We start from the raw sequence: 27,033 nt of genomic DNA, 5'->3' as shown, positions 1-27,033 counted from the left end.
AAAAGTCTCTTTTTGTAAACCTTGACATGTCTCCTGTACATCAAATCAAAATTATTTGAAAATTGTATATAATGAGATGGATAAATCACATAACAAATAACATAACACCTGTACCACTGTTAGATCTTTTGCAGCCAATCCATAGAGCCCAGAACAGCACTGTATTATCATGTGGGCTCCCATTTAAGGGCTCATATATTTGGCTGCAACTTGGTGTGGACCATAGGCACCATTGTGAACAAAGGGGACACTCATTTTTCGAAATCCAGGCTGGGCAAAACCAACTGGTCTGCCACCATCAACACTCGTGGCCGCAACAGGACACCACCACACCCCCTAACAGCAACATAAGCCCTTTGATCACTGAGCGCTTAGCCGCAGCCAGCCATCGTCCCGATCTCCACCTATATGGCAACAAGACTTCTGTTCTCATGCTTCTCCAGCACTGTAACCACAACCCACATGAAGCAAACCTATGAGGGTTGAACTGCACCCTACACTGCCCTATGATCTCAGTCCCTGCACACACCTCGGAAAGCCAGTTAAACTTGTGGAGGCAGGCACCAGCACTGACTACACAGAAAATGTGCTGCCCCTGCTATCTCACTTAAACATGGTAGATGATATCACTATCTTGTCTCTCCTCTCATGACAGCAGAGCTGTTAGTGGCATTACCAGCATCACCAGCAAAGCACTGTTTGAACAATTTTTGTCCTATGTGCCAGTTAAATGAAAGAGGAATATGGTATCCTGATCCACCAGTGACAAAGACACATATGTTTGAACTACCATCAGGTGAAGATATTGATACGATCTGCACAGTGCAGAGACTGTGGGCAGAACAAGAAGCCACTGCATATGTTAACTATGTAGGACAAACTCTCTGGCATCAAGTGGTCTATAAAGTCCAGCATAATGTACACCAGAATAAATCACTCAAGTATATGAGGCTGTTTGGTACATGCTACACAAGCCCAGTGAATCTGGATTTTGTATTGTATTTTTTGAGTGGCTTGCATTCTCTTGCTGACAGATTTTTCTGTGTTTACAGAATAATTGTGTTGAAACTTCTCATGTAAAGTCACCAACTCCATCTCCAGGCAGATAAGAACTCTGAATATAACCCTTACATCTGGCAGCTAATACACTGGTGTTCAGTAGTTGTAAACTTTTACCCAAGCACAGCTTGATGGAAGCTCATTCAATGGGTGTAGCAGTCAGTGGTTACAAAGTTTGTGCATATCACTGAGTGCAATGGCAGCCCAATGACACATTTAACCCACAGTATGTGGAAAGTCTAGTTCAGGCAAGAGGTGGTTTAGTGATGTTTTGGGGGTGTTTCTCGTACCATAATTTGGGTGCACTTATTTAGGTTACTGTTAACATGAGCCAGGACATTTATTTAAACTTTCTTGGTGACTGAGCATTACCTTTTCTTCTACATCTTCATTATTAGTATGCTGTAGATACTCCTATCTTCCAGGATAACAACTATGTTCAAAGGACTGCATACATATTTTTCTGGTTTGACCAACACTCAGGCACCCTATTCCACCTTGATTGGACCACTAAAACACCCAATCCCACACTGAAAATTTGAGAGACTATTTGGAACAGTGGGTAAAATATACCAATCAACATCCTGCAAATTGGTAGCTCTACAGGTTCTAATCGATGAATAAGTTGAGCTGTATATAAAGGAAGACAGGAAGTCTTTATAAAGTATTAAATGTTATTAGCTTAATGTTTCCTAGTGGTGCCTAGTTTTTCTCTAGTATGCATATTAATGAAGGTTATCACAAGAGGCACATAAAGGTGAAAGAAGCAGAAATTCATGATCATACATTTTGCTTGATTGTGGGGAAAACTACCCCACAAGTGACATTTTATGATGCCAACTTCCACGAGCAAAATACTGAGGTACAGTAATAAGGATTAATCCTCCATACACACATGATGTAGAAAGAAATTAGGAGAATGCACAAAATAAAGTGAAAAAACAAAAATTTATTTTAAGTGGGAAGCTACATAAAATATCAGCCCACAGTAAAAAACAGATCAGAGACAGCACACGAAGGTAGAGTGCACTGAATGATAAGTATATATAGCCACAAGTAAAACAGCTGAACATAAAAGATATTCATTTATTTATTTATCTAAATGTCTAGTTCCATAGGACCAAATATATAGCCACAAGTAAAACAGCTGAACATAAAAGATATTCATTTATTTATTTATTTATTTATTTATTTAAATGTCTAGTTCCATAGGACCAAATTGAGGAGAAAATCTCCAAGATCATGGAATGTGTCACTCCAGGAAATTACAACATAAAAGTAATAACAGATAAAGTAAAATGTTTATGAACCCAAAAAGGTCAAGCCTCAAGTTTAAGTAAACCCAGTCAACAATATAACAACAATCAGCTTAATTTTTCAAGGAACTCCTCAACAGAATAGAAGGAGTGATCCATGAGGAAACTCTTCAGTTTCGATTTGAAAGTGCATGGATTATTGCTAATATTGTTTAATTCTTGTGATAGTTTATTAAAAATGAATGCAGCAGTATACTGCACACCTTTCTGCACAAGAGTTAAGGAAATTCAATCAAAATGCAGACTGGACTTGTGCCAAGTATTAACTGAGGGAAAGCGGCTAACTCTTGGGAATAAGCTGATGCTGTTAACAAGAAAGACAGTAAAGAATATATACATTGAGAGAGCAACGTCAAAGTACCCAGACTAGTGGACAGGGGTTGACAAGAGGTTCGTGAACGTACACCTTTTCCCGAACTGCCCATTTCTGAGTCAGAAATATCCATTTAGAATGGGTAGAGTTACCCCAACATATAATACCATAGACATAAGTGAATTAAAATAAGCAAAGTAGACTTATTTTTGTTTAAAACAGTCACTCACTTCAGATACCATTCGAATAGTGAAAATGGCAGCATTAAGTCTCTGAACAAGATCCTGAATGTGGGCTTTCCATGACAGTTTACTATCTGTCTGAACACCTAGAAATGTGAACTGTTCAGTTTGCCCATTGTGTGAAATTAAAAAAAATTTTTTTTTTAATAGTGTGTTAGAAGCTGTAAAAACTGAGTCTTACTGTGATTTAGGGTTAGTTTATTTTCTACAAACCATGAACTTATGCCATGAACTGCACTATTTGAAACAGAGCCAATGTCGCACACAAAATCCTTTACTACCGAGCTAGTGTCATCAGCAAACAGAAATATTTTAGAGTACCCATAATACTAGATGGCATATCATTTATATAAATCAGGAACAGTAGTGGACAAAGAACCCTCTCTAGCTAGAGCAGAAATGCTCTGAAGTCAGAGAACTTTAGTTTCACTAATGGGGCACTCCCCATTAGAACATACCCCACTCAGCCCCCATATCACAGCCACTCTCAACACTGTGAATAATAACCTTCTGCTGTCAGTTGTTAAAGTAAAAGGTGAACCAATTGTGAGCTACTCCCCATATTCCGTAATGGTCAAACTTCTGGAGCAATATTTCGTGATCAACATAATCAAATGCCTTAGTTACATAAAAAAAAGATGCCTAGCACAGAAACGTTTTGTTTAATTCATACAACACCTCATAGAGAAAATAGAAAATAGCATTTTCAGTTGTTAAATGACTCTACATTTGATAGCAGATTACGTCATAAAATGATCAATTATCCTTATATACACAGCCTTTTCAATAACTTTAGCAAACACCGATGGCATAGAAATAGGTCGAAAATTGTCTACATTATCTCTTTCTCCCTTTTTATAAAGCAGTTTTACTACCGGGTCCTTTAATCTTCAGGAAACTGACCATTCTTAAAGGAAAAATTACAAATATGGCTAAGTGCAGGGCCAACTTGTGCAGCACAGTACTTTAATATTCTATTAGGCACTCCATTATATCCATGACAGTCCTTGGTTTTCAGTGATCTAATTACTGGCTCAATCTTCCCTTTGTCAGTATCACAGAGGAGTATTTCAGACATCAATTTTGGAAAGGCATTTTCCAAGATAGTTATATGATTCCCTGTAGAAACTAAGTTTTTATTTAATTCACAAGCAATGCTCAGAAAATGATTGTTAAATACTGTACATATATCTGACTTATCAGTAACAGAAACATTTTTACTACAATCTGACTTTATATCATTGACCCTGTGCTGCTGCCAGACACACTGACCATATGGTTTTAATTTTATCCTGTGAATTAGCAATTCTAACCACATACTCTTTGCCTTCCTAGTAACATTTTTAAGCACCTTACAGTACTGTTTGTAATGGGCTACTGTAGCTTGATTGTGACTACTTCTAACATTTTGATATAATTCCTGCTTTGTTCTACACGATATCCTTATCCCACTAGTCAGCCAGCCAGACTGCCTTTTACTGCCAGTGCCCCATTTAGAATGTTCTAATGGAAAGCAACTCTCAAAACGCATGAGAAATGTGTTAAGGAAAGCATTATATTTGTCTTCAATGTTATTGGCACTATAAACATCCTGCCAATCTTGTTCCTTAACGAGGTTTAAAAAACTCTCAATTGCTATTGGATTAGCTTTCCTACACAGTTTGTCATTATATGTGACATTTGTTTGAGTACAAAAGCCTTTTAGTGTTAAAATTTGTGCATCATGATCTGAAAGGCCATTCACCTTTTTACTAACAGAATGTCCACCCAGTAATGAGGAATGAGTAAAAATATTGTCTACAGCTGTGCTATTTTCACCTGAACCATAGCTGGAGAAAAAACAGTCTGCATCAGATCATATGAGCTTAGGAGATCTACCAGCATCCTTTTTCTAGCACAATCGTATACAAAATTAATACTGAAGTCACCACAGATAACTAATTTCTGGTACTTCCTATAAAGTGGACAAAGAATCCTCTCTAGCTAGAGCAGAAATGCTCTGAAGTCAGAGTTAGGGGACCTATAAACAACAACAATAATTAGGACTTTAGTTTCACTAACTTCAACTGCCCCAGCATAACATTCAAATATCTGTTCATTGCAGTGCCATGATACGTCTATGGGCTCAAATAGAATACAGTGTTTCCCCCCCCCCCCCCCCCCCCCCCTCCGTAGATAGCCACTCTCCCACCCCGCAAGAAACTCTTGAAAAACAGCCAGCTAATCTGTATCCTGGTAGAGGAAGACTCTGAATTGTCAAATTATTTAAGTGGTGCTCCAATATAACAATAATTTCAGAGTTAACATCTACAAGCAGTTCACTAACTTTATCTCTAATACCTCTTATAATTTGATGAAATATGCTAATTCCTTCTCTACTTGGATACCTGACCACCCCTGAAGGTGATTCCTTAGTTAGAAGGACTTCTTTAAGCAGGCATACCTATCAGCTGACTTCAATCTAAAAAACGTGCAGCTCTAACACTAACTACTACAGGAATTTTTCCATGGGTTAACATACTACCACCCACTAAGATGTCACCTATAAGATTTGCCAGCCTCCCCTTTCCGATACCTATTGAAATGCAGGCCATGACTTGTGAAACCCGATCTACTGGTAGATTTAACTGGCACCACTGCAATGTGACCCATGCCCTATGCCATCAGTGTCTTCTCCAGCCACATTAAGATGAGGCCTATCATGATGCTGAAATAGCTGCACAAAATGCACATTAGTGTCACTAGTCTGAGTAGCTATTCTGTTCAAATATGATGAGTTAAGGTAATGATATCATACCAACACATATTTGTGATTGCATTAAGCTCAAATTTTTCTTCTTTCAGAAACAATTTTTTATTTATTCTTTGAAATAAATTTAGATAGTTGACAAGTGTTGACAAAAGCAGCTGCAGCCATACCTTCCCATTCATTTGCTAGACTGGGTAGTCTCACAGGTCTCATACATGTACCACAGATTTGTGAGCTTAAATGTAGTCTTAAGAACCTTACTGAAAGTAAATAATTTGTATTGTAATGTCTTTTATGTGCCTTTTTCTGTAAACTAATGTGAAAATTTTTTATAAGTTATGTGGCTACAGTGCTATGATAGAGGGATGGACGAACCATTAAATGCTGGTTGATGTTAATTCAGATGTATGTTCCTGAGGTCTGTCCTAAAGAAAACAAACCTATCAATATTGGCAATAGAGCAAAAACCTAAGAAATTTTTTAATCACTTCATCTTCCAGTTAAGTGACAAGTAACTCCAACATGAAAAGAAATGGGCTGTGGGTTACCACCTGACCACAAAATTGCAATGCTAATTGTAAGTTTGACTTTATCCATAACTAAATGTTATGTCATGGCTGTATTCAATTTGCAAATTGAAATGTATGTTCCACACCTCACAATGCAAAAACATTAATTTTCACGGATTTCATAATCATTTTGATGAATGCGCTACATTTGGTCAGTAAAATTTTGTACTGTCAAATAGGGTGATTTCGGATGGTTTTGTCATTATTTTGATTGTAACTTTTGCATATATTGTTAGATTAAATTGATTGTTATGGAAGTGGTAGGGTATAAGTGTAACAAATAAAATATCCCAGAACCAGAAAGTGTATGTGTAGGTATATTTATCTGAGGCAGTTAAATAAAGTGTCCAAAGTCACCTCATGGATTGGGGTGATTTAGGACACACGTGTTTTTTAAATCTCTGTCCGAAGTTACTGTATATAGAGGGTGAATTCTGACAGTTACTGCATTTTTTTAAAATTCTACATGCTTTTTATTTGATTTTGGTGACATTTTATACATTTTTAAGGCAGCCTTTTGTTACGAATATGTGATATGGAATGATATAATGAATTTTATATATTACAGATACGTTTTTAATTTGCAAGAATTTAAATAAAGAGTCTCTTTGTTCACTTCTGCATGGGCTCATTTAATATTTTTGCGCGAACAGAAAGATCTTCTGAGTGTTGTTTGAGGAATAAATGCACCCATTCTTCTCCTGGCTAATTATTATGAAATTTCCTCTCTTTTCAGCTAGATTTATCAAGGTAGCCTTTAACTAAATATCTAATATCCAATTTAGTGAAGGGAAATCCCCAATATGCAGCCCTCAAGATACCTTGCTTCAACATCATTTCTTCTTCTTCTTCTTCTTCTTCTTCTTCTTCTTCTTCTCTATTTAGCACTGGCTGTCCTCCCATTTTTTTCGGATGTGCTTCCTGCACTTTATTTTGTAGGGTTGATTCAGGTATACAATACAAATCACATGCTTTTCTGTACAATAATTTACCACTCTGAATATCACGAACAGCTTTATCTAAAAGTTTCAGGTCATAATTACACCATACTGTAGCACCTCTCCTGCTCTTATACATTCTTGGCATTGTCCGAAATCACCCCACACAGCACACAGCATTACAAAAACCGTCGTTATTTGATAACCTTGCACGAGAAACTCTACAAACTTGTACAGAAATTGTCTCAATGCTGTTAGCCACTGAGCACGTCAACAATTACGGATACAGTAACTTCCCATTTGGCGCAACAATAGAAAGTTTCCACTTCACGAAAATGCATGGATCTTTAACACTGAGACTGTTCGTCATTTATTCACCTAGGGAAACAATTGACACAAAATAAAAGTTGTGGAAAGTGATAAATGCAATCTTGTGCTTAAAATAACTGGTGCATGGATGTAAAAATAAGTAACTCTTTGTTTCTATGCAGTAACAAAGAGCAAATAAGCCATACTGTCCGAATTAGCCCCAGTGTCCAAAATCACTCCGTTTGACGGTACTACAAGCACTCTGTAGACAATACTCTGTTGTTAGTAGATGGCAGGGAATGATATATTATGGAGATTGTTAATAAATTTAATACACTCTAAGACAAAAGAAGTGACACACCATGAAGGAACTATCCAAATGTGACAGAAATTGGTAAATGTAACATACATGCGCAGACAAACAAATGATTACAATTTCAGAAAAATTGGATGTTTTATTCGAGAGAAAGAACTTCATAAATTGAGCAAGTCTACAATGCACTGGCCCACTTTCGGCCTTTATGTAAGCAGCTATTTAGCTTGGCAAACATTTATAGAGTTGTCGGATGTCCTTCTGAGGGATATCCTGCCAAGTTCTGTCCAATTGGAATGTTAGATCATCAAAATCCTGAGTTGACTGGAGGGCCCTGCCCATAATGCTCCAAACATTCTCAATTAGGGAGAGATCTGGTGACCTTTTTAGACAAAATAGGGTTTTCCAAGGATGAAGACAATCAGTAGAAACTCTCGCCATGTACACAAGAGCATCATCTTGCTGAAATTTAAGCCCAGCATGGCTTGCCACGAAGGGCAACAAAATGGAGCAAAGAATGTCATTGACATACCACTGAGCTGTAAGGGTGCTACAGATGGCAGCAAAAGGGGTCCTGCTATGAAATAAAATGGTACCCCAGACCATATTCCTGCTTGTTGGACCATATCGTGAGTGACAGTTAGGTTGGTAGCCCACTACTGTACAGGGTGTCTCCAGGCATGTCTTCGCTCGTCATTGGGGCTCAATTCGAAGTGGGACTCATCACTGAACACAATTTTACTCCAGTCAATGAGATTCCAGGCTCTAATAACCAGCGATGACATGTCTGGTGATGCCCCGGACAGTAGCGAGATACCAACCAGACACTCACCTGCCAAACGGCCTGACAACTTGTAGTGATGGTCAGGGGTGCTATTTCATTTCATAGCAGGACCCCTTTGGTTGCCATCTGTGGCACTCTTACAGCACGATGGTACATAAACGATATTCTATGCCCCATTTTGTTGCTCTTCATGACAAGCCATCCTGGGCATACATTTCAGCAACATAACACCCACCTGCACACAGAAAGAGTTTCTACTGCTTGTTTTCATGCTTGTCAAACCCTACCTATACCAGTAACATCACTGCATTTCTCCGCAACTGAGAATGTCTGAACCATTATGGGCTAGGCCCTCCAAGGGCAAGGCCATCCAACCAGCTAGGATTTTGAACTCTAATGCATCAGTTGGACTGAATTTGGCACAAGATCCTTCAGGAGGACATCCAACAACTTTGTCAATCAATGCCAAACTGAATAACTCCTTTGTAGACTACATTGTAGACTTGCTCAATTTGTGATGCTCTTTCTCTTGAATAAATCATTCAATTTTTCTGAACCTATAACCAGTTGTTTGTCTGTACATGTATGTCACGTCTACCGATTTCCATCCCACTTGTATAGTCCTTCATAGTCTCTCTCTCTCTCTCTCTCTCTCTCTCTCTCTCTCTCTCTCTCTCTCTCTCATCTATCTATCTATCTCTCGCCTTAGTGTGTATTTTGCATGATAAAACTGAATTTACCACTGAATATGAAAATAATGGTGAACTGTAATTCCTTGATCTGAATACTGAGAATGCGGTGGTCTAGCGGTTCTAGGCGCTCAGTCCGGAGCCGCGCGACTGCTACGGTCGCAGGTTCGAATCCTGCCTCGGACATGGATGTGTGTGATGTCCTTAGGTTAGTTAGGTTTAAGTAGTTCTAAGTTCTGGGGGACTGATGACCATAGATGTTAAGTCCCATAGTGCTCAGAGCCATTTGTACCAGTACTGAGAATCAAGAAAGTAGGCACATATAGAGTGTATGGAAGTCAACAACAATGGATATTTTGATACACAATAAATCTTTTCATCCAATGGAAAACAATCTGCCCTTTGTTATTGTCTAGTAGACAGAGAACTCAGAATTTTTATGGGTAAAGAATATGGGCCTGAATATTACTACAGTTATGCAAAGGAAGTGGACACCAAGAAAACATGGTGACTAATTAATATGTAAGATGCAAAGCACAAAACAGGAATGCTAAACTCAATGTTAAGAGAATTCTAATTCCATATTTTAGTAACTTGTTACAGAAGGCAGATAACATTTTAAGCAGTTTAAGATTCAAGTTGTATTTGATATGAACAATGTGTTATCATATAAACTCTTAAAACAGAAAACTGATCAGATTAAGAAAGCAGGTGACTGCAAAATTCAGTGCAACACTTGTCATGTAAATTAAAATGGTCAAACTGGCAGGTCCTTCAAAACAGAATAAAGTTCACACAAGAATGCATTTTAGCTCAATAATTTGCAAAAGGTACCTGTGTCCTTGTACATTTCTGTAACTGGCCACGCTTTGTTGGGAACTGAAGAGGGTTTCACAATCTTGCACGTGTGAAATAATTTTAGGAAACTGGATCTGTTAAAACAACTGGAAATTACAGTGCAAACTGCAAAAAATAAAAATATATTAAATGAACATCCCCCTCCCTCAACTTCAGCGTAAAGCAGATTATGGGAACATCCAGTTTGCCGTTTAGTCTTTCTTTCTCCTCTCAGAATCTCTTCATTCTTTTGCTCAGGTTCCTCCTGCTCTCCTCTGTCTAGATGGTCTTCGTCTTTGTACTTTGTTTTTAATGGAACCCCTTGAAGCTTTCAACCTTCATTTGAAACACATCTTTATCCAGGGTTCTTTCTGATTGAGCCCTAATTTCTCCATTTTCTGTCTTCTTTCCTCAATTCATTTTAAAGTTGCTTTCAGTTTGATGATGCAATTGATTTTATTTGTCAATCTACATTCACTCATTCTGAAGAGGTAGCCATAAAACATCAGCCTTGCATACAGTGTCTGTGATCGCCTCCACTTGTTTATACAGATCAATTTCTCATCTTCTTCCATGTATCATCATTTCTTTTTTTTCTGTCTGAGGATCTTCCAAACATTTTTCTTTCATCATCCTCTGGTGCTTCCATTTCACCTTTCTTATTCAATATCAGGCATTCTACACTGTAAAGTGCTTTTGGCTTAATAACCATGATGATGTGTCAAATCTTTGCATTGCAGGAAATGGTTCTTTTGTTATATCTATTCTGTAATAACCTGTATGATGGTGTATCTTTCTGGCTCATCCTTTGCTTCTTTATCAAGCCCATTCAGTTGGATTCATTCACCAAGATACTTGACTGTATCTGTTTTCTTGATTTTTCCGAACCTTGCATTCAGATGGATTTCTCCATCGTGTTTGTACTCCTTGTATTCCATTTTTTCATAAAATATCATGAGTCCTGTTCTTTCTGGTATCTCATGTAGTTTTGTCAGCACTATTAGAGCTTGTTCTCTACTGTTGGCTAACAATGCCAAAATCATTGAGTGTTTACCCACTCCATCTTCAAAACCCGTTTCTTTGGAGCAAAGCAAATCTCTTCCACTCCTCCTTTCATGGATTCCTTCCATGTTATTATCTTTCCCAGGACAAAGTTTAAGCACAATGGAAATAACATTTTTTCCAATTTTGTGGAACTGTTACAAATACCAGTTATATTAGTGATAAGGGTGCCTTTGAGGCATGAAGTGTATGTGACATAATTAAGAATCTCAGTAATTTCCATACACTGTGTTTGATATCAATGATACTTAGTGGAAGTGGCCAAATCCTTGATTATGTGCACAAGACGTTCAAGGTCATGTCACGTATCTGTTTAAATCAGGATGTGCATTTCCTGGAGGAAAAGAGACTGTGTACACAAATGACTATCTCTGTGACACTAACAAGATTCACAATCCGCATATGCCAATTTATTTTCTCTGAACTACAGTTACTGACAGGTTGCATTTTAAGATGAGGACAAGGTTACAAGACAAGTGATCACAAAATTTTTATACCCTTTGTTTTAATTTTTATCTTCATATAATGACAACACGGCTATGGGGATTTTGCATATATGAACATTTTGACAATGCTTTCCATGGAATGCAGATTCTAGTGTCAAGGCATTTCTGGTGGTGGTGGTGGTGCTTTTGCATTGTGCATGGTTAAACCTGCATTTCGGGTAACAAAATAGTGTCAGAGACTAAAATGCTATGAGTATACACTTAATATTTTCCTTCAAACAATCAAAGAAAATATTTTATATTGTGTGGTATCAGCCACCACTGGCCACAGGGCACCACTGTCCACTGATACCTGCCCCCAGTGAACCGCCAAGTCCATCTCTCATAGCATCCAGACTTTGCCTTGCTGACCTTTTCCAGCAGCCATATTCTCAAAAAATTCCCTCCCAACAGCCCACAAAACCCATCACCTAAAGAAACCCAAAACACTGTTGTCAATCTGTCTACGAAAAACCTGAAACCTACAGAAGTTTCAGTCCTATCCAAAGCCCTCACCATCTGCCCTACACCCAGTTACAACCATGCTGGACTTATCAAAGACCTACTCTCATTCTCCTGAACTCTACAGACAAAACACTTTTTTCCACTAATCCCTCCAACCAAAGCCATCCAAAATCCAACACTGAACACTGGTTGCCCAGTTCATACTTTCATCCTACCATTACCATCCCCTAGCGCCATCTAACTACCACATGGTCACCTTCCACCTTATTCCTTGAATAAATAACTAACTAACTACACCCTCACACATAATTACTTTTCCTTTGAGTGGAATATTTACAAACAAATCCATGGTCTGCCATGGGCACCTACATGGCATCCCCTTTGTGCCAAACTGTTTGCAGGCCATCTATAGGAAACCTTCCTAACCACCCAAAATTCCAAACCCCTTACTGATTCAGGTTCGCTAACAATACCTTCGTGACCTGCACCCAGGGCAAGAAACTCTATCGGTCTGTGCACAACAGCACACAGTAGCAATATGTTCCAAAAAGGGGTGCATAGAAATGTGATACCAAATGGCTTAAATTTTAACTGTACATTCTTTAGACAATCATCTGGAAATGCCATTTACGCATTTTCTATCTGTATTCATTATCAAAGCGTACCATAAAAACCACAATTTTTGGGTACCAAAAGTACCAATTGTGGGGATGGCCACTTCTATCATTTTCATTCACTGAAAATAGCCAAAATTTTTACCATATGCTCTTAAGATTATTTTCTCAGAGACCCTTTAAACCTTTTTTTATATCACCATCCATTACTGAGATCCATAGCTTCAAATTTATCATGCAAGTAATATTCAGTCTGAGGGGTAAATTTAGTTTTAACTGACATTGTGAACAATGGCAAGGGTTCTGGGGTCATCGCTGAGGTTCTGAGGTCATCAAACCATGTTTTCAGTTGCCATTTTTTCACCAATAATGTCTGTATAATGAGCACTTCATGCCTATATAGGCAGAAGACCTCCTTCCAAAATAGACAATGTGCCATTCCGCGCCCCCCCCCCCCCCCCCCCCTCTCTCTCTCTCTCTCTCTCTCTCTCTCTCTCTCTCTCTCTCTCTCTCAGGGCCAGGCCCTGCAGCCAGAGACAGTGGTCATGTGTTGTGTGAGCTGTGTTTTTGTGAATGTGTGTGTGTGTGTGTGTGTGTGTGTGTGTGTGTGTGGTCTATTTCAGAGGAAAGCGTTCTGGCTGAAACTTTATATGTTTAGTAGTGTTTTTGTTGTGCCTGCCTGTGACTCAACATCTCCGCTATGTGGTGAGTAGAAATCTATCCTTTTCATAATATTTACATAAAATTTTGTCACATAAAACTCTTTGTACTTGCGAATCAAACACCACATTTTTTCGGTATACTGTAATTGTACCCTAAAATGTTGTGCATTTATATGTAAAATAGTATAAAGAAAAGTTTCAGTATAAAGTGAACATGTGTTGAATGAAAGTCCTGCACTCACTTTAAACTATATGATGCACATATTTTATGTGTTGTCAATTTACACGGTACCTTTGTTGTAACGCTTTAAAACCTTTTGTTTTTATTTCTCAGACAGCAGTTTCAACATTTCATTGAATGTAACTTAGGACTCAATACTTTGTATTTGGATGAAACAAACGGCAATTCCCATTCGTGCAAAAAGAACCATCCTGCATTCTGTGTTCACCTTCTAATATGCATATCTATTTTTTTTTTTATATGTGTCAAAGTACATGAATGTGTATTGACTTCATTTTATATCATCAGTACATCTTGCTGTAGTGGGGAAAAGGAGGGAACCAGTGGAAAAATGCTCCTGCCTGACCACAAAAAAGGCAAGTATGCTCCTCTTTAAAAGACACTGACAGAAAAGTGGGGAACCAGCTGCCTCAATCCTCATTCCACCTTCCTCACCAAAAATTTTAACATGCGAACATATTTGCACTTTTTTAATGCTTCAGATAGTAGCAGACAGGCAGTGACAGTGGAAGAGAGACGAGATGGTGTAGTGGGGAGAAAATGGCAGTGAAAAAGAAAGAGAGATGGATGAAGTCGATATAAGTGGAAGGCAAAGAGAGAGAGAGGAGATAGTGATGGTGAGAGACAATGGCACTGAAAGAGAATACTCACTCACTGAAATTTCCTTGTCTAGGGGTCACAACCCCATGCACACTCTCGCCAAGTACACGGGTGGAGAGGAGACAATGGTGGTTTAAGAGAAGCACAGCAGACTGTAAGAAAGGAAGAAAGAGACAGTAACAATGGGAGAGAAAAAGAACAGGACAAAGGGAATGTTAGTGGGGCAGAGACACAGTGGAAGTGGCAGAGGACACAGTGGTAAGGGAGAGCCCAAGAAAGGAATGGTGACACTGACAGTGGGAGACCGACTGGAGAAAGTGTCAGTGGGAGAAAAATAGACAGTGGAGATCGAAAGAAATATTGACAGTGACAGTGGAGGGAGATGCTGAGTATGAAGGCTTTATTACAAAGACAGATTTGGTAAATGATTTACAATTTTCTGTGTCGAAAGAACTTGAATATCTTTGCACGCCAAAAATTTGGTGAGGATGGCAGAATGGGGGTTGAGGCAGCTGGTTACCCACTTTTCTGTCAGACTTTTTTTAAGAGGAACTATTCACCTATTTGTGGTCTGACAGCAGCATTTTTTGCTGGTCTTTATTTCTCCGTAGTCTCAGCACCTTCTTACCCCTCTGCTTCACCTGGTCCTCCTCAGCCCAGTGTGACATCTACCTAGATAATGACCTCTGCCTTTCTGATGGCTTCATACAAACAAACCTCCATCCATATCAAACCCATCAGCAGTAACTGGATTTTGGCACCTGCCATTCCTTCCACAAGACAAAGTCACTCCCATATAGTCTGGTCACCTGTGGACGGTGCAGCTGCACTGATGAGAAACCCTATGCTCAGTATTCTGAAAGTCTTACTAAGATCTTCACAGACATGCACTACCCTCACCAGCCCAAACCTAGACTGCAGGCAGATGGGGTTGGGTTGAGTCGAGTTGATTTGGGGGGAGGAGACCAAACTGCGAAGTCATTGATCTCATCGGATAGGGAAGGGGAAGAAAGTCGGCCATGCCCTTTCAAAGGAATCATCTCGGCATTTGCCTGAGGCAATTTAGGGAAATCACAGAAAACCTAAATCAGGATGGCCAGATGTGGGATTGAACTGCCGTCATCCCGAATGTGAGTCCAGTGTGCTAACCATTTCGCCACCTTGCTCGGTACAGGCAGATGCTGGATTGTCTTACCCATAATATTGGATGTTGGCAGGTATCTTATTGTCATTTGAGGAGATAGCACCCTGTGCTGAAGTTTTGTATTCCACTAGTGAAATGACATACTGTTCAGTAAAAGTAACCCATAATCTATGCTCATTTGTGTGTCATATTTTGTACCTTTACCACTGTTTCAAATGTCACAATATTCTCATGGCACCTGGCTATATGTGATGTCATGCCCCGTTCAGTCCTGTCTTTCGTCTCTTCCTTAAAAGAACAATTTGTTCATGTTCCACATTTACATTTATCCCAACTTACTGCACCAGCATAATTCGTGGAAATAACTGTCACCTTATGTCACTTACAAGGGGAGGCCGCCAATTGTGAAATTCAGATTCAATTCATACTGCGCATAGTAAAAGCTCATGGCCAGAGGTGTAATGTGGCAAAGCACCAAGATGCACTTCTCAGCCGTTGTCGAGAAAATCGACAGTTAAAGCAAACCGTTGCGGTGAAATACTCTCTACGATTAATAATTTTCTACGGCATCGTGGCGCAGCGGTAAGCGCTCGGGTTCGTGATCTGAAGGTTGGCGGATCGAATCTCGCGCCATGCAACTTTTTTTTTTTCTTTTTTTTTTAGTATTTGTTATTTGTATTTTTCCCAGCAATCAGTTGCAACAATTATGCATATAATAAGTTGTTGAAAGTCGTTTGTCGTGGAAAAACTGGCGACTTCAAACATCATTATGTTTTCCGTAAACAAAGTTGTATTTCACAAATGTTATTAATTGTCTTCATAATGTTAACCACGTATAGTTAACGGAAGATGTAGAAACGATATTCCAAAACGAATACATATAGCGTAAGTCAAACGTTCCAATTAGAATAGAAACCCACGAACACAAATTTTCTGTGGCAGGTATGAAATATACACTCCGTTACTCGCTCGTTACACTTTAAGGACAGATGCTGAATGGGCCGAAATGAGCTGCCGCATAACAGCGTACTTGCCTGCTAACTTCAAAAGAAGGTAGATGCGGTCCTTAGCGCAACTTATAACATCGTCGAATATCAATGAGCTTTGGTACACCCTGTTAAACAAACGGAAAAATGGAGGCGGTACAATTGGAGAGCGATCCGCCTTCACCAACATGCATATACTGATTTTCGACGATGTTATAAGTTGCGCTAGGGACCGCATCTACCTTCTTTCGAAGTTAGCAGGCAACTACGCTATTATGCAGCGGCTCGTTTTGGCCCATTCGACATCTGTCCTTCAAGTGCAACGAGTGAGTAACGGAGTTTATATTTCATACCTGCCACAGAAAATTTGTGTTCGTCGGGTTTCTATTCTAATTCTAACGTCCGCTGTACGTATTCGTTTCGGAATATCGTTTCTACGTCTTCCGTTAACTATATGTGGTTAACATTATGAAGACAATTAATATATATAGCGCCACGCCGCCGTAGAAAATCATTAATCATAGAGAGTATTTCACTGCAACGGTTCATTTTAACTGTCGATTTTCTCGACAACGGCTGAGAAGTGCATCTTGGTGCTTTGCCACATTACACCTCTGGCCATGAGCTTTTATTATGCACAGTATGAATCGAATCTGAATTTCACAATTGGCGGCCTCCCCTTGTTAGTCAGATTCAGCTCTTAAGTAGCACTCTGTGTGCACCACTCATGAAATTGCTTCACAGTCTTAATGCTGGCAGACTTCTCAGATGGAAATAACAACATTATGCATCTTAACAAAATGTCCATATTACTCAAATTCTTTTATGTTCCGATCAGTGCACAAGAAATTCCGTCATTAGTTCAAATGATATCGTATTTATTACAAATGAATTCAAATATGGAGCAATGAGATCACTGTGAAATAAAAATTTAAAACTTGAAGACACACAATGTATCCATACCATCAATCAGAATTTTGTATGTTCCAATTTGTCCTGATTTCCTTCATTTTCTTTCTTTTTTGTCCAGCTTTTAAGTAGTAAGCTCTGTGTCTGAAGAAGGGTATTTCATTTTATAACTGTGTATACTAGAAGGTATCAGATAGATTATATAATGGTAAGACAGAGATTTAGGAACCAGGTTTTAAATTGTCACACATTTCCAGGGGCAGATGTGGACTCTGACCACAATCTATTGGTTATTAACTGTAGATTAAAACCGAAGAAACTGCAAAAAGGTGGGAATTTAAGGAGATGGGACCTGGATAAACTGACTAAACCAGAGGTTGTACAGAGTTTCAGGAAAAGCATAAGGAAACAACTGACAGGAATGGGGAAAGAAATACAGTAGAAGAAGAATGGGTAGCTTTGAGGGATGAAGTAGTGAAGGCAGCAGAGGATCAAGTAGGTAAAAAGAAGAGGGCTAGTAGAAATCCTTTGGTAACATAAGAAATATTGAATTTAATTGATGAAAGGAGAAAATACAAAAAATTCAGTAAATGAAGCAGGCAAAAAGGAATACAAACATCTCAAAAATTAGATTGACAGGCAGTGCAAAATGGCTAAGCAGGAATGGCTAGAGGACAAACGTAAGGATGTAAAGGGTTAGCTCACTAGGGGTAAGATAGATACTGCCTACAGGAAAATTAAAGAGACCTTTGGAGAAAAGAGAACCACTTGTATGAATATCAAGAGCTCCAATGGAAACCCAGCCCTAAGCAAGGAAGGAAAAGCAGAATGGTGAAAGGAGTATACAGAGGGTCTATACAAGGGTGATGTACTTGAGGACAATATTATGGAAATGGAAGAGGATGTAGATGAAGATGAAATGGGAGATATGATACTGCTTGAAGACTTTGACAGAACACTGAAAGACCTGAGTCGAAACAAGGCCCCAGGAGTAGACAACATTCCATTAGAACTACTGACAGCCTTGGGAGAGCCAGCCCTGACAAAACTCTACCGTCTGGTGAGCAAGATGTATGTTGTTGTTGTTGTTGTTGTTGTTGTAAGGAAAGGAGTAAGGAAAGGCAAACCTACGTTTCTAGCATTTGTAGACTTAGAGAAATCTTTTGAGAATGTTGACTGGAATACTCTCTCTCAAATTCTGAAGGTGGCAGGAGTAAAATACAGGGAGCGAAATGCTATTAACAATTTGTACAGAAACCAGATGTCAGTTATAAGAGTCAAGGGACATGAAAGGGAAGCATTAGTTCGGAAGGGAGTGAGACAGGGTTGTAGCCTCTCCCCGATGTTATTCAATCTGTAATTGAGCAAGCAGTAAAGCAAACAAAAGAAAAATTCAGAGTAGGTATTAAAATCCATGGAGAAGAAATGAAAACTTGGTGGTTCGCCAATGACATTGTAATTCTGTCAGAGACAGCAAAGGACTTGGAAGAGCAGTTGAACGGATTGGACAGTGTCTTGAGAGGAGGATATAAGATGAATATCAACAGAAGCAAAACGAGGATAATGGAATGTAGTCGAATTAAGTCGGGAGATGTTGAGGGAATTAGATTAGGAAATGAGACACTTAAAGTAGTAAAGGAGTCTTGCAATTTGGGGAGCAAAACAACTGATGATGGTCGAAGTAGAGGGGATATAAACTGGAGACTGGCAATGGCAAGAAGAGAAATTTGTTAACATCGAGTATAGATTTAAGTGTCAGGAAGTCGTTTCTGAAAGTATTTGTATGGAGTATAGCCATGTATGGAAGTGAAACATGGATGATAAATAGTTTGGACAAGAAGAGAATAGAAGCTTTCGAAATGTGGTGCTACAGAAGAATGCTGAAGATTAGATGGGTAGATCACATAATTAATGAGGAGGTACTGAATAGAACTGTGGAGAAGAGGAGTTTGTGGCACTACTTGACTAGAAGAAGGGATCAGTTGGTAGGACATGTTCTGAGGAATCAAGGGATCACCAATTTAGTATTGGAGGGCAGTGTGGAGGGTAAAAACCATAGTACAGAGAGACCAAGAGATGAATACACTAAGCAGATTCAGAAGGATGTAGGTTGCAGTAGGTATTGGATGATGATAAAGCTCGCACAGGATAGAGTAGCATGGAGAGATGCATCAAACCAGTCTCAGGACTGATAACCACCACAAGAACAACAACAACAACAACACAACTGTGTTTCATGAATGTCTGCAAACAGCATCTCCTGACAGCACAGTTTCTCAATTTCTGTCATGTTAGTCTATGTTTGGAGGTTAAATGACAGTATTCTAGCAATCCCGACATTACAGGTGCAATCAACACACATTCTGCCCAAAGTTAAGAGTAAAACATAGGCAACTTATATCACTGTAATCATTCTTTCTATCACTCTACAGTGTTAATGGAAGAAAAGCCCATAACTACATAAAAAAATTTTTGCTCTAATGTTTACTTACATAAAAAGTTGTCAATAGCCGATAGACTGCAAAATACTTGTCCCTTTGGGAACTATCACTTACCAAAATCTTTTTTCTTCCTTTTAAACCAATTACAGAATATTTGATGGAATACACTAGACACAAAATCAAAACACCCACATAACATTTTATCTATGAGGTTCTTTCAAATGAAACCAGGTCAGTGCATCTACCTTTGTCTTACACATATGGTGGCACCACATAATTATGGGTATGGTGGCGCCATCTATTGGTAGAGAGACTGAAGTGTGCACACCGTTTGATGTTGCATACCACCAGTGTGGTTTCACACCGAAGAGAAGGTGCTCACACATGTTATCGTCCACTACCAAACACGTGAGTAAGTAGGAACAACAAGGAGTCATTCAATTTTTGGCGGCGGAGGGAGTTGGAGGCCGTGAAATGTATCGACAGATGAAGGCTGCGTACACTGAGTACAGTCTGAGTCATTCAAGTGTTGTGGAATGGCGCCAATGATTCCTTGAGGGATGTGAGTCACTGGAAGATGATGCTCGTCCTGGACAGACTCATCGTGTCATCACACTGAAAATGGTTGTGGAAGTGAATGCTTTAGTCTTGGACAACCACAGAATCACCATGGACAAGATCCATCGGTTACAGCATATTAGCATGAGCACTGCCCACACCATAATGCATCAACACTTGAACTTTCAAAAAATCTGTGCGCAGTGGATTCCCCACCAACCGACTGCTGAACAGCACAATACTCAAATGGTGCTGTCTTTGAGTCATCTGCAACATTATCATGAGGAGAAATATGGCTTTCCATCGCATATTGTCATAGGTGCTGAAACATGGTGTCACCATTTTGAACTGGAAAGCAAGCGTCAGAGCAAGCAGTGGAAGCACGCTACTTCACCACCTCCAAAGAAAACAAACAACATGCACACCAGTTCTGGTAACGTCATGATGTCCTCCTTTTTTGACCGTAAGGGCCCACTGCCTGTCGAGTTCCTGGAACAGGGAACCACCATCAATGCCCAGCGTTATCAAGCCACTTTAAGGAACCTTACATGAGCCATCAAGCCAAAACACCGAGGCATGTTGTCCAATGTTATTATCCTCCTGCATGATAATGCTCACCTACACACGGCCAATGCGGTGACGACAACACTGCAGCAGTTTCAGTGCGAAATGCTGGAACATCCACCATACAGGCCCGACCTTCCACCGTGTGACTCATATGTTTGGACCTCTAAAACAAACTATTAGCGGCCGATTCACAACAGATGATGAAGTGTGTGACTGGGTCCAGGCCTGGATCAGACAGCAGCCTACTAGCTTCTTCAAGGATGGAATCGACTGGCTAGTGTTGCAATGGGATAAATGGGCCAACAGTTTTGGCAACTATTTTTGAGTATGTGTACAGTATATAAACATATTTTTGAGTTAATAAAATCATGACTGTTACCTTACACTAGTGACTGGGTTTCATTTGAATGCACCTCATAATGAAACTCAGTTGCTTCAACAAAACTCTCAAAATAGTGCATTGTATCGAAGGACAGTCCAAACGCTTCAAAACAGTGAAACTTTTTGCACTGGAATGTTAACGTGAAGAAAGTTTTCCAGTACATTATCCTTAAGTTAAGAGGAGGGAAATGCAGGAAACTTGAACCAAGACACTCAGAACAAGATCTGAACCTAGCTCTCTTGTGGAATATTTCAAAATTTCTATGTAAAATCATCTTAAGTAATGCTATTATTGGAGATAGAACATTTATACCAGAAGGAGCCATTGTTGTGAACTGCTGCTTTTTATGTCAATCTAGTTATCTACTTTTTAGTACTGGCATTGAAAGGATGTTGTATAGTTCCTTATTAGGGGTGCAAGGCTGAACATATAAGGAATTGTAAAAATTAACAACACAATATTTAAGTGATGAAATACCTTTCCATACAATACTGCACATTCCTCATGCAGGTTGCTGTTAAGCATTTTCCCCAACAAGAGCTGCGTGCGACAAAGGTTGGAAGTCTGAAGCAATGTCTGAAGTTTCAGTCTAATAGTTTTAATATTTTCCAGTGAAGTTCCATCTTTTTGGAGCTTTGCAATGTTTTCTAAATACAAAATAGCTAACTGAGTGTGAAACTTTTCAACCTGAAAAATAAACAGTATACTAGTTAAAGGGACAAAATATGACTGATCTTCCACTGCATTACAGCAAAGCCTCACTTTGACTATTTTGTGACTGCCATGAATCATCAGATACGTGGTGTTGTAGTTACCTGCAAATTCTTGTCTAGTACTATATATTCGAGGTACTTTATTACTGCTTTTGGGTAACGGTAAAGATATTCTACCACCACATCAGGCTTCAGAGCTCCATCCTGGTGAGTATCTTGTGAACGCAGTGTGAAAGCACCAACACCAATTTCTTCATCTTGGCTTAAGACATAGTCTGCATACCTCCATATAAGATCAGTATCTTTAAGACTGTAAAAAAAACACAGTAGTTACTCTTTAAATATAATGTTCTTTTTTATGTGATTTTAATTCTGAATTTTATTAAATAAAAGCTATACTACAAGTATGAAACAACATTAAAAACACCAGTACTAGCAAAAAGAGCATGCAGCTTTGAATGAAATCATAATATATCAGTTAATATATTTTTATTATAAATATGAGGGAACATAATGTTACACAATACAGTAAATGTAACCTGTGCCTGATGTAAGACTAAGGGTGCAAACAAACCAGTCTTTAACAGTCTTGTCATGCGGCAAATGAGGGACAATAAAATTCACTGCAAAGTGTGCTGTCTTCTCCCTCTCCTACACTGCTAATGGATTCACTGGAATAATTTAATCAAGTTCAAGTGCTTGTGCCCTTGGAAAACAATGTGCCACCAGGTAAAACATTATGGTTCCAATATTAACCTGTGTTATGAGATAAAGATGTAATTATTAAGGAAGAATTCTGTGTTTTCATGATAGATTATTTACAGTGGATAATTGCTACAAACTAATAGAACTGATGCATTTCTGTTGTTGAATATTAAACACAAACAAGCCTATATAGACAGGTCTCAAACATACAACACCCAAAAGATATCGTGTTCACAATTTTTTAATATGTCAAAGAAAAAGAAAGATAGAAGCTTATCTTTCACGTGATGACAAGGCCATTAGAGACTGAGCACAAGCTTGGATCAGATCAGGGTGGGGAAGGAAATTGGCTGTATCCTTTTCAAAGGAACCATCCTAGCCATCACCTTTATCAGTTTATATTAATGATGGAAAAGCTAAATCTGGATGGCCAAACTGAGATTTGAAGCCCACTCCTCTGAAATCAAGTCTATCATCTTGGCCACAAAATCATTTTACTTGATCAATTTGTTTGAAAGACAGTGAGAGCAGGCAGAGGGGGGACAGAGGGGGACAGAGGGGGGGGGGGGGGCAGAGGGGTGGCAGAGGGGGAGATGGGGGGGGAGATGGGGGGGAGGGAGATGGGGGGGAGGGAGATGGGGGGGAGGGAGATGGGGGGGAGGGAGATGGGGGGGAGGGAGATGGGGGGGAGGGAGATGGGGGGGAGGGAGATGGGGGGGGAGGGAGAGGGGGGAGGGAGATGGGGGGAGGGAGATGGGGGGAGGGAGATGGGGGGGAGGGAGATGGGGGGAGGGAGATGGGGGGGAGTGAGATGGGGGGGGGAGGGAGATGGGGGGGGAGGGAGATGGGGGGGGAGGGAGATGGGGGGGGAGGGAGATGGGGGGGAGGGAGATGGGGGGGAGGGAGATGGGGGGGAGGGAGATGGGGGGGAGGGAGATGGGGGGGAGGGAGGGAGACAGAATTCCTCGAAAAATATCTAACAAAAAAATTTTCTTTGTTGGTATTGATTACATTGATTATTTCAATAAAACAACATGGAATCATTCCCAATAAAACTATGAGAGATTTTTTACCAATTTCTTTAAACTGGAGTCCGCAGCTGCACAAGTGACATAATTTCTCCTTTATTTGGATGTAAATTTTCCACATTTACTTTTGTTTAATACTTACAGCCAACTAAATGTATAATGATATTATATAACATAATACATATTGTGGGTATTATGGTTCAACTGAACAAAGCAAAAATACAGTTCTACTTATGTAAGGTCACAAGTAAGTGCTGATATCTTAGTGTGTATTGGTGCACAGCTATCAATGTCTAACAATGATAAAACCAGTGGAAATGTCAATAATATGTAGCCTAAATATTTTATCATTCCTGAAATTTAAGAACGTTCACTTCTTCAAACATAATCAATGCAGTGCCATTAGGTTGATTTTAGACTGTTCAACTATCAAGACTGCATCACAGCCCAGCACAAGAAAAGCAGAATGTTCCCCAGTTGCCCAATTGCATCACATAGAATGTTTTTGTATCACTGTAGCATAATTAATTTAGTATTTGCTATGTTTCTGAATTTTCATTAAGTAATTACCATAGTTTTCTTTGAATTAAAGGTAATGACCAAATGGTCCACAACACCAAACTTGTAACAAGCCTCTTTAACACTCTAGTGGGTTCGCCGATGTATAAATTGTGCCAACCTCAAATAACATTGTCTTGTACTGTACTGAGTTGTTCAACAATGTGAGCTCGTACCTATTCTCTCATCATTGCTTCAGCTAACACAGTGATAAGCTGTCTTGTCATATGTCCAAGCGAGCAGCAGTAATATAAAAGAAACAGTGAGTTAGGTGAGAAAACATTTACAATCTGTGCAAGAAAATGACCCAGATTCTGGGCTAGCAGCGCAGTCCCACAATGAGGTAGTTGTCTCTGAGACAATTAGTAATCAAATAAGCTTTTGGCAGGTATCTGATGCAATTATGCTGTTTAATGCCCCACGGTAACACATGTATGTGGCAAGAGAGTGATACAGCAAAAGTTAATTTTATTACTGCTTAATTAAACAGTGATTTAGCTCATATAACAAAGTTTATTTTATCATTTTTAATTTAACTATGATTAAACTGTGATTATGCTCATACACATTTACCTTGGAAACATAAAGATAGCTATTCTTTATATGTGTAGAAAGTACACTGCGCAACCCACTCAAGGGTTAACAATCATAAATTTAATGCATCACTTTCACAGGGTATACTTACACACAGAGTAAAGTATGCCATTATAAGATCTCTATTTTCAGAAAGGTAGTAAGGACAGATATTAAAACCCATCAACCATATAATTATTAACTTCCTTTTCAAAAATTATGGAAAAGATAATGTCTTTAAGTATAGTTGGGCATATCTTCAAATATAATAATCTGAGTCAGTCGCAATTTGATATAAAGAACAGCCTCTCCACTAAACTTTCCTTCCAGGTTTTCACTGACTATCTATTAAAATATCTACATGCCAAGATTCACCTACAGTGATTTTTTGTGATTTGTCTAATGTATTTTACTGTGCAAATCACAACATTCTTTCAAAGAAACTTAAAAGCTCATAACTTTCAAGGTATAATGTGTAAGTCTTTCACTTTATATTCAGCTGATAGGAAAGGAAGAAGGAAGATCCGTGTTTAACATCCCGTTGACAAGGCCATTAGAGATGGAGCACAAGCTCAGATTAGGGCTGGATGGGGAAGGAAATCAGCCATGCCCTTTCATAAAAAGTATGCCAGCATTTGCCTTAAGTGATTTAGGGAAATAATGGAAAAACTACATCTGCGTGGCCAGACACAGATTTGAACCACTGTCTTCTCAAATGCATGTCCAGTGTGCTAGCTACTGCATCACCTCATTTGGTTAACTAATATGAAGCAGAGGGGCATGTTACATAGCTACCTCAGCTCTCATGATGAATCTTCTTCTGGGTGGGGGCAACTTATAACTGGCAATTCAAAGGTTCAGTTTTGGTCTTGCTATATATAAATGACCACCCATCTCACAGTGATAAAGCAGAATTTTGCTCCTTGCTTATGATACAAGCACCATAATCACACCCAACAGAACAGACAACACATTAAATTTTTAAAGACACGTTTGAAACAGAATGTTCAAAATTTACGGGTGTGCATACTGATCATAATTTGAACTGGAAATCACATATTATAGGTATTCTCAAACACTTAAGTTCAGCAACATTTGCTCTATGTGTAATTGCTGGTTTTGGTGATGAAACCACCAGAAAATTGGGCTGCTTTGCATTATTTCATTCTTTGATGAGATACGGACAAATCGTATGGGGCACTTCCACAGTACGCATTACATGGAAGCATGCTGTAAGGATAATATCTACTGTTCATCCTCGAACTTCATTTGGGCAACTGTTTAAAAACTCTGGCATTCTAATAACAGCCTCACAATACTTTAATCTTTTATGAAAGTGTTGTGAAGAATTAGGCATTATTTGAAAAAAAAGAAAGAAAAAAAAAAAGAAAAAAAAGAAAAAAAAAGAAAATGTGGCATACATAAATACATTATAACAGATATGCTCTGTGGTTCATACAAGAGCACCGCTGAACTGTTCAACAGCGCTCTTGTATCAGTGGTGTACTCTGTGGCTTGTAATATGGGACAGATGCACTTGGCAAAACATATTATAAATACTGGTTTCAACTTAGATATGCCAACGCATCTTACATCAACTATCCAGCTAATTAAGATATGGAGTACATTTATAGATCTAACTGGGTGCTTGCATTAACCTATACCAAGATCAGATGACAGTAACTCTGTTTTAGCAAAACCAGTCATTGTAAATAAAGGTTTTGCAAATACAATCTTCACTCACAAGTTGTCTTCCTTCAAGTTAAATATAACAAACACAACATAACCTCGCTCTTGCACATAAAGAAGCAAAGTATGCTGCCATAAAAACATTTGATCAACGCACTAGATAATTATAGGTACTGGAATATAATGAAAGTTTTAAAAACAAATTCAAATCATTTCTGCTTGACACCTCCTTCTATCCCATATATTAATTTATGAGTAGATAGTACACAAGGGGTGGATAAAGATATGGACAGATCAAATACACAACACATTACCATGCCTTATATAATCCAAGAAAACTGTTGGCAATGAAAACAGCTTCCTGTTGTCTCAGAATGGATACACACACATTCTGTATTTCTTATACCATTCTACCAGCAAAACAGTGGCAAGTTCAGGTAACAATGATGGACGCAGATAGTGACTGTGCAACCTTCCTGCCTAAGTAGACCACAAAAGCTCAATGTTATTGATATCTGGTGACTGTGGTGTCT

The 27,033-nt window shown here is 39.0% G+C and overlaps 1 protein-coding gene across 6 annotated transcripts in view; it reads right to left on the bottom strand.

The window, feature by feature from the left end:
* LOC124556464 (transforming growth factor-beta receptor-associated protein 1-like) overlaps positions 1-27,033 on the bottom strand; it is a 220,608-nt gene that overhangs the window by 81,605 nt on the left and 111,970 nt on the right. For all 6 annotated transcript variants that reach the window (XR_006968611.1, XR_006968609.1, XR_006968610.1 and 3 more), the window contains exons 10-11: positions 22,050-22,257; positions 21,712-21,921 (exon numbers count right to left, since the gene is read on the bottom strand). Coding sequence is in view for 2 of the 6 variants with exons in the window: in XM_047130415.1 (XP_046986371.1) it covers positions 21,712-21,921; positions 22,050-22,257 (418 nt within the window). In the remaining 4 variants the exon portion in view is untranslated. The remainder of the gene's footprint in view (positions 1-21,711; positions 21,922-22,049; positions 22,258-27,033) is intronic.

This window comes from Schistocerca americana, chromosome X (assembly GCF_021461395.2).
Source record: "Schistocerca americana isolate TAMUIC-IGC-003095 chromosome X, iqSchAmer2.1, whole genome shotgun sequence".
Lineage (NCBI taxonomy): Eukaryota > Metazoa > Arthropoda > Insecta > Orthoptera > Acrididae > Schistocerca > Schistocerca americana.
Note: the sequence above shows the minus strand (reverse complement) of the source record. Positions and strands in the feature narration are given on the sequence as shown.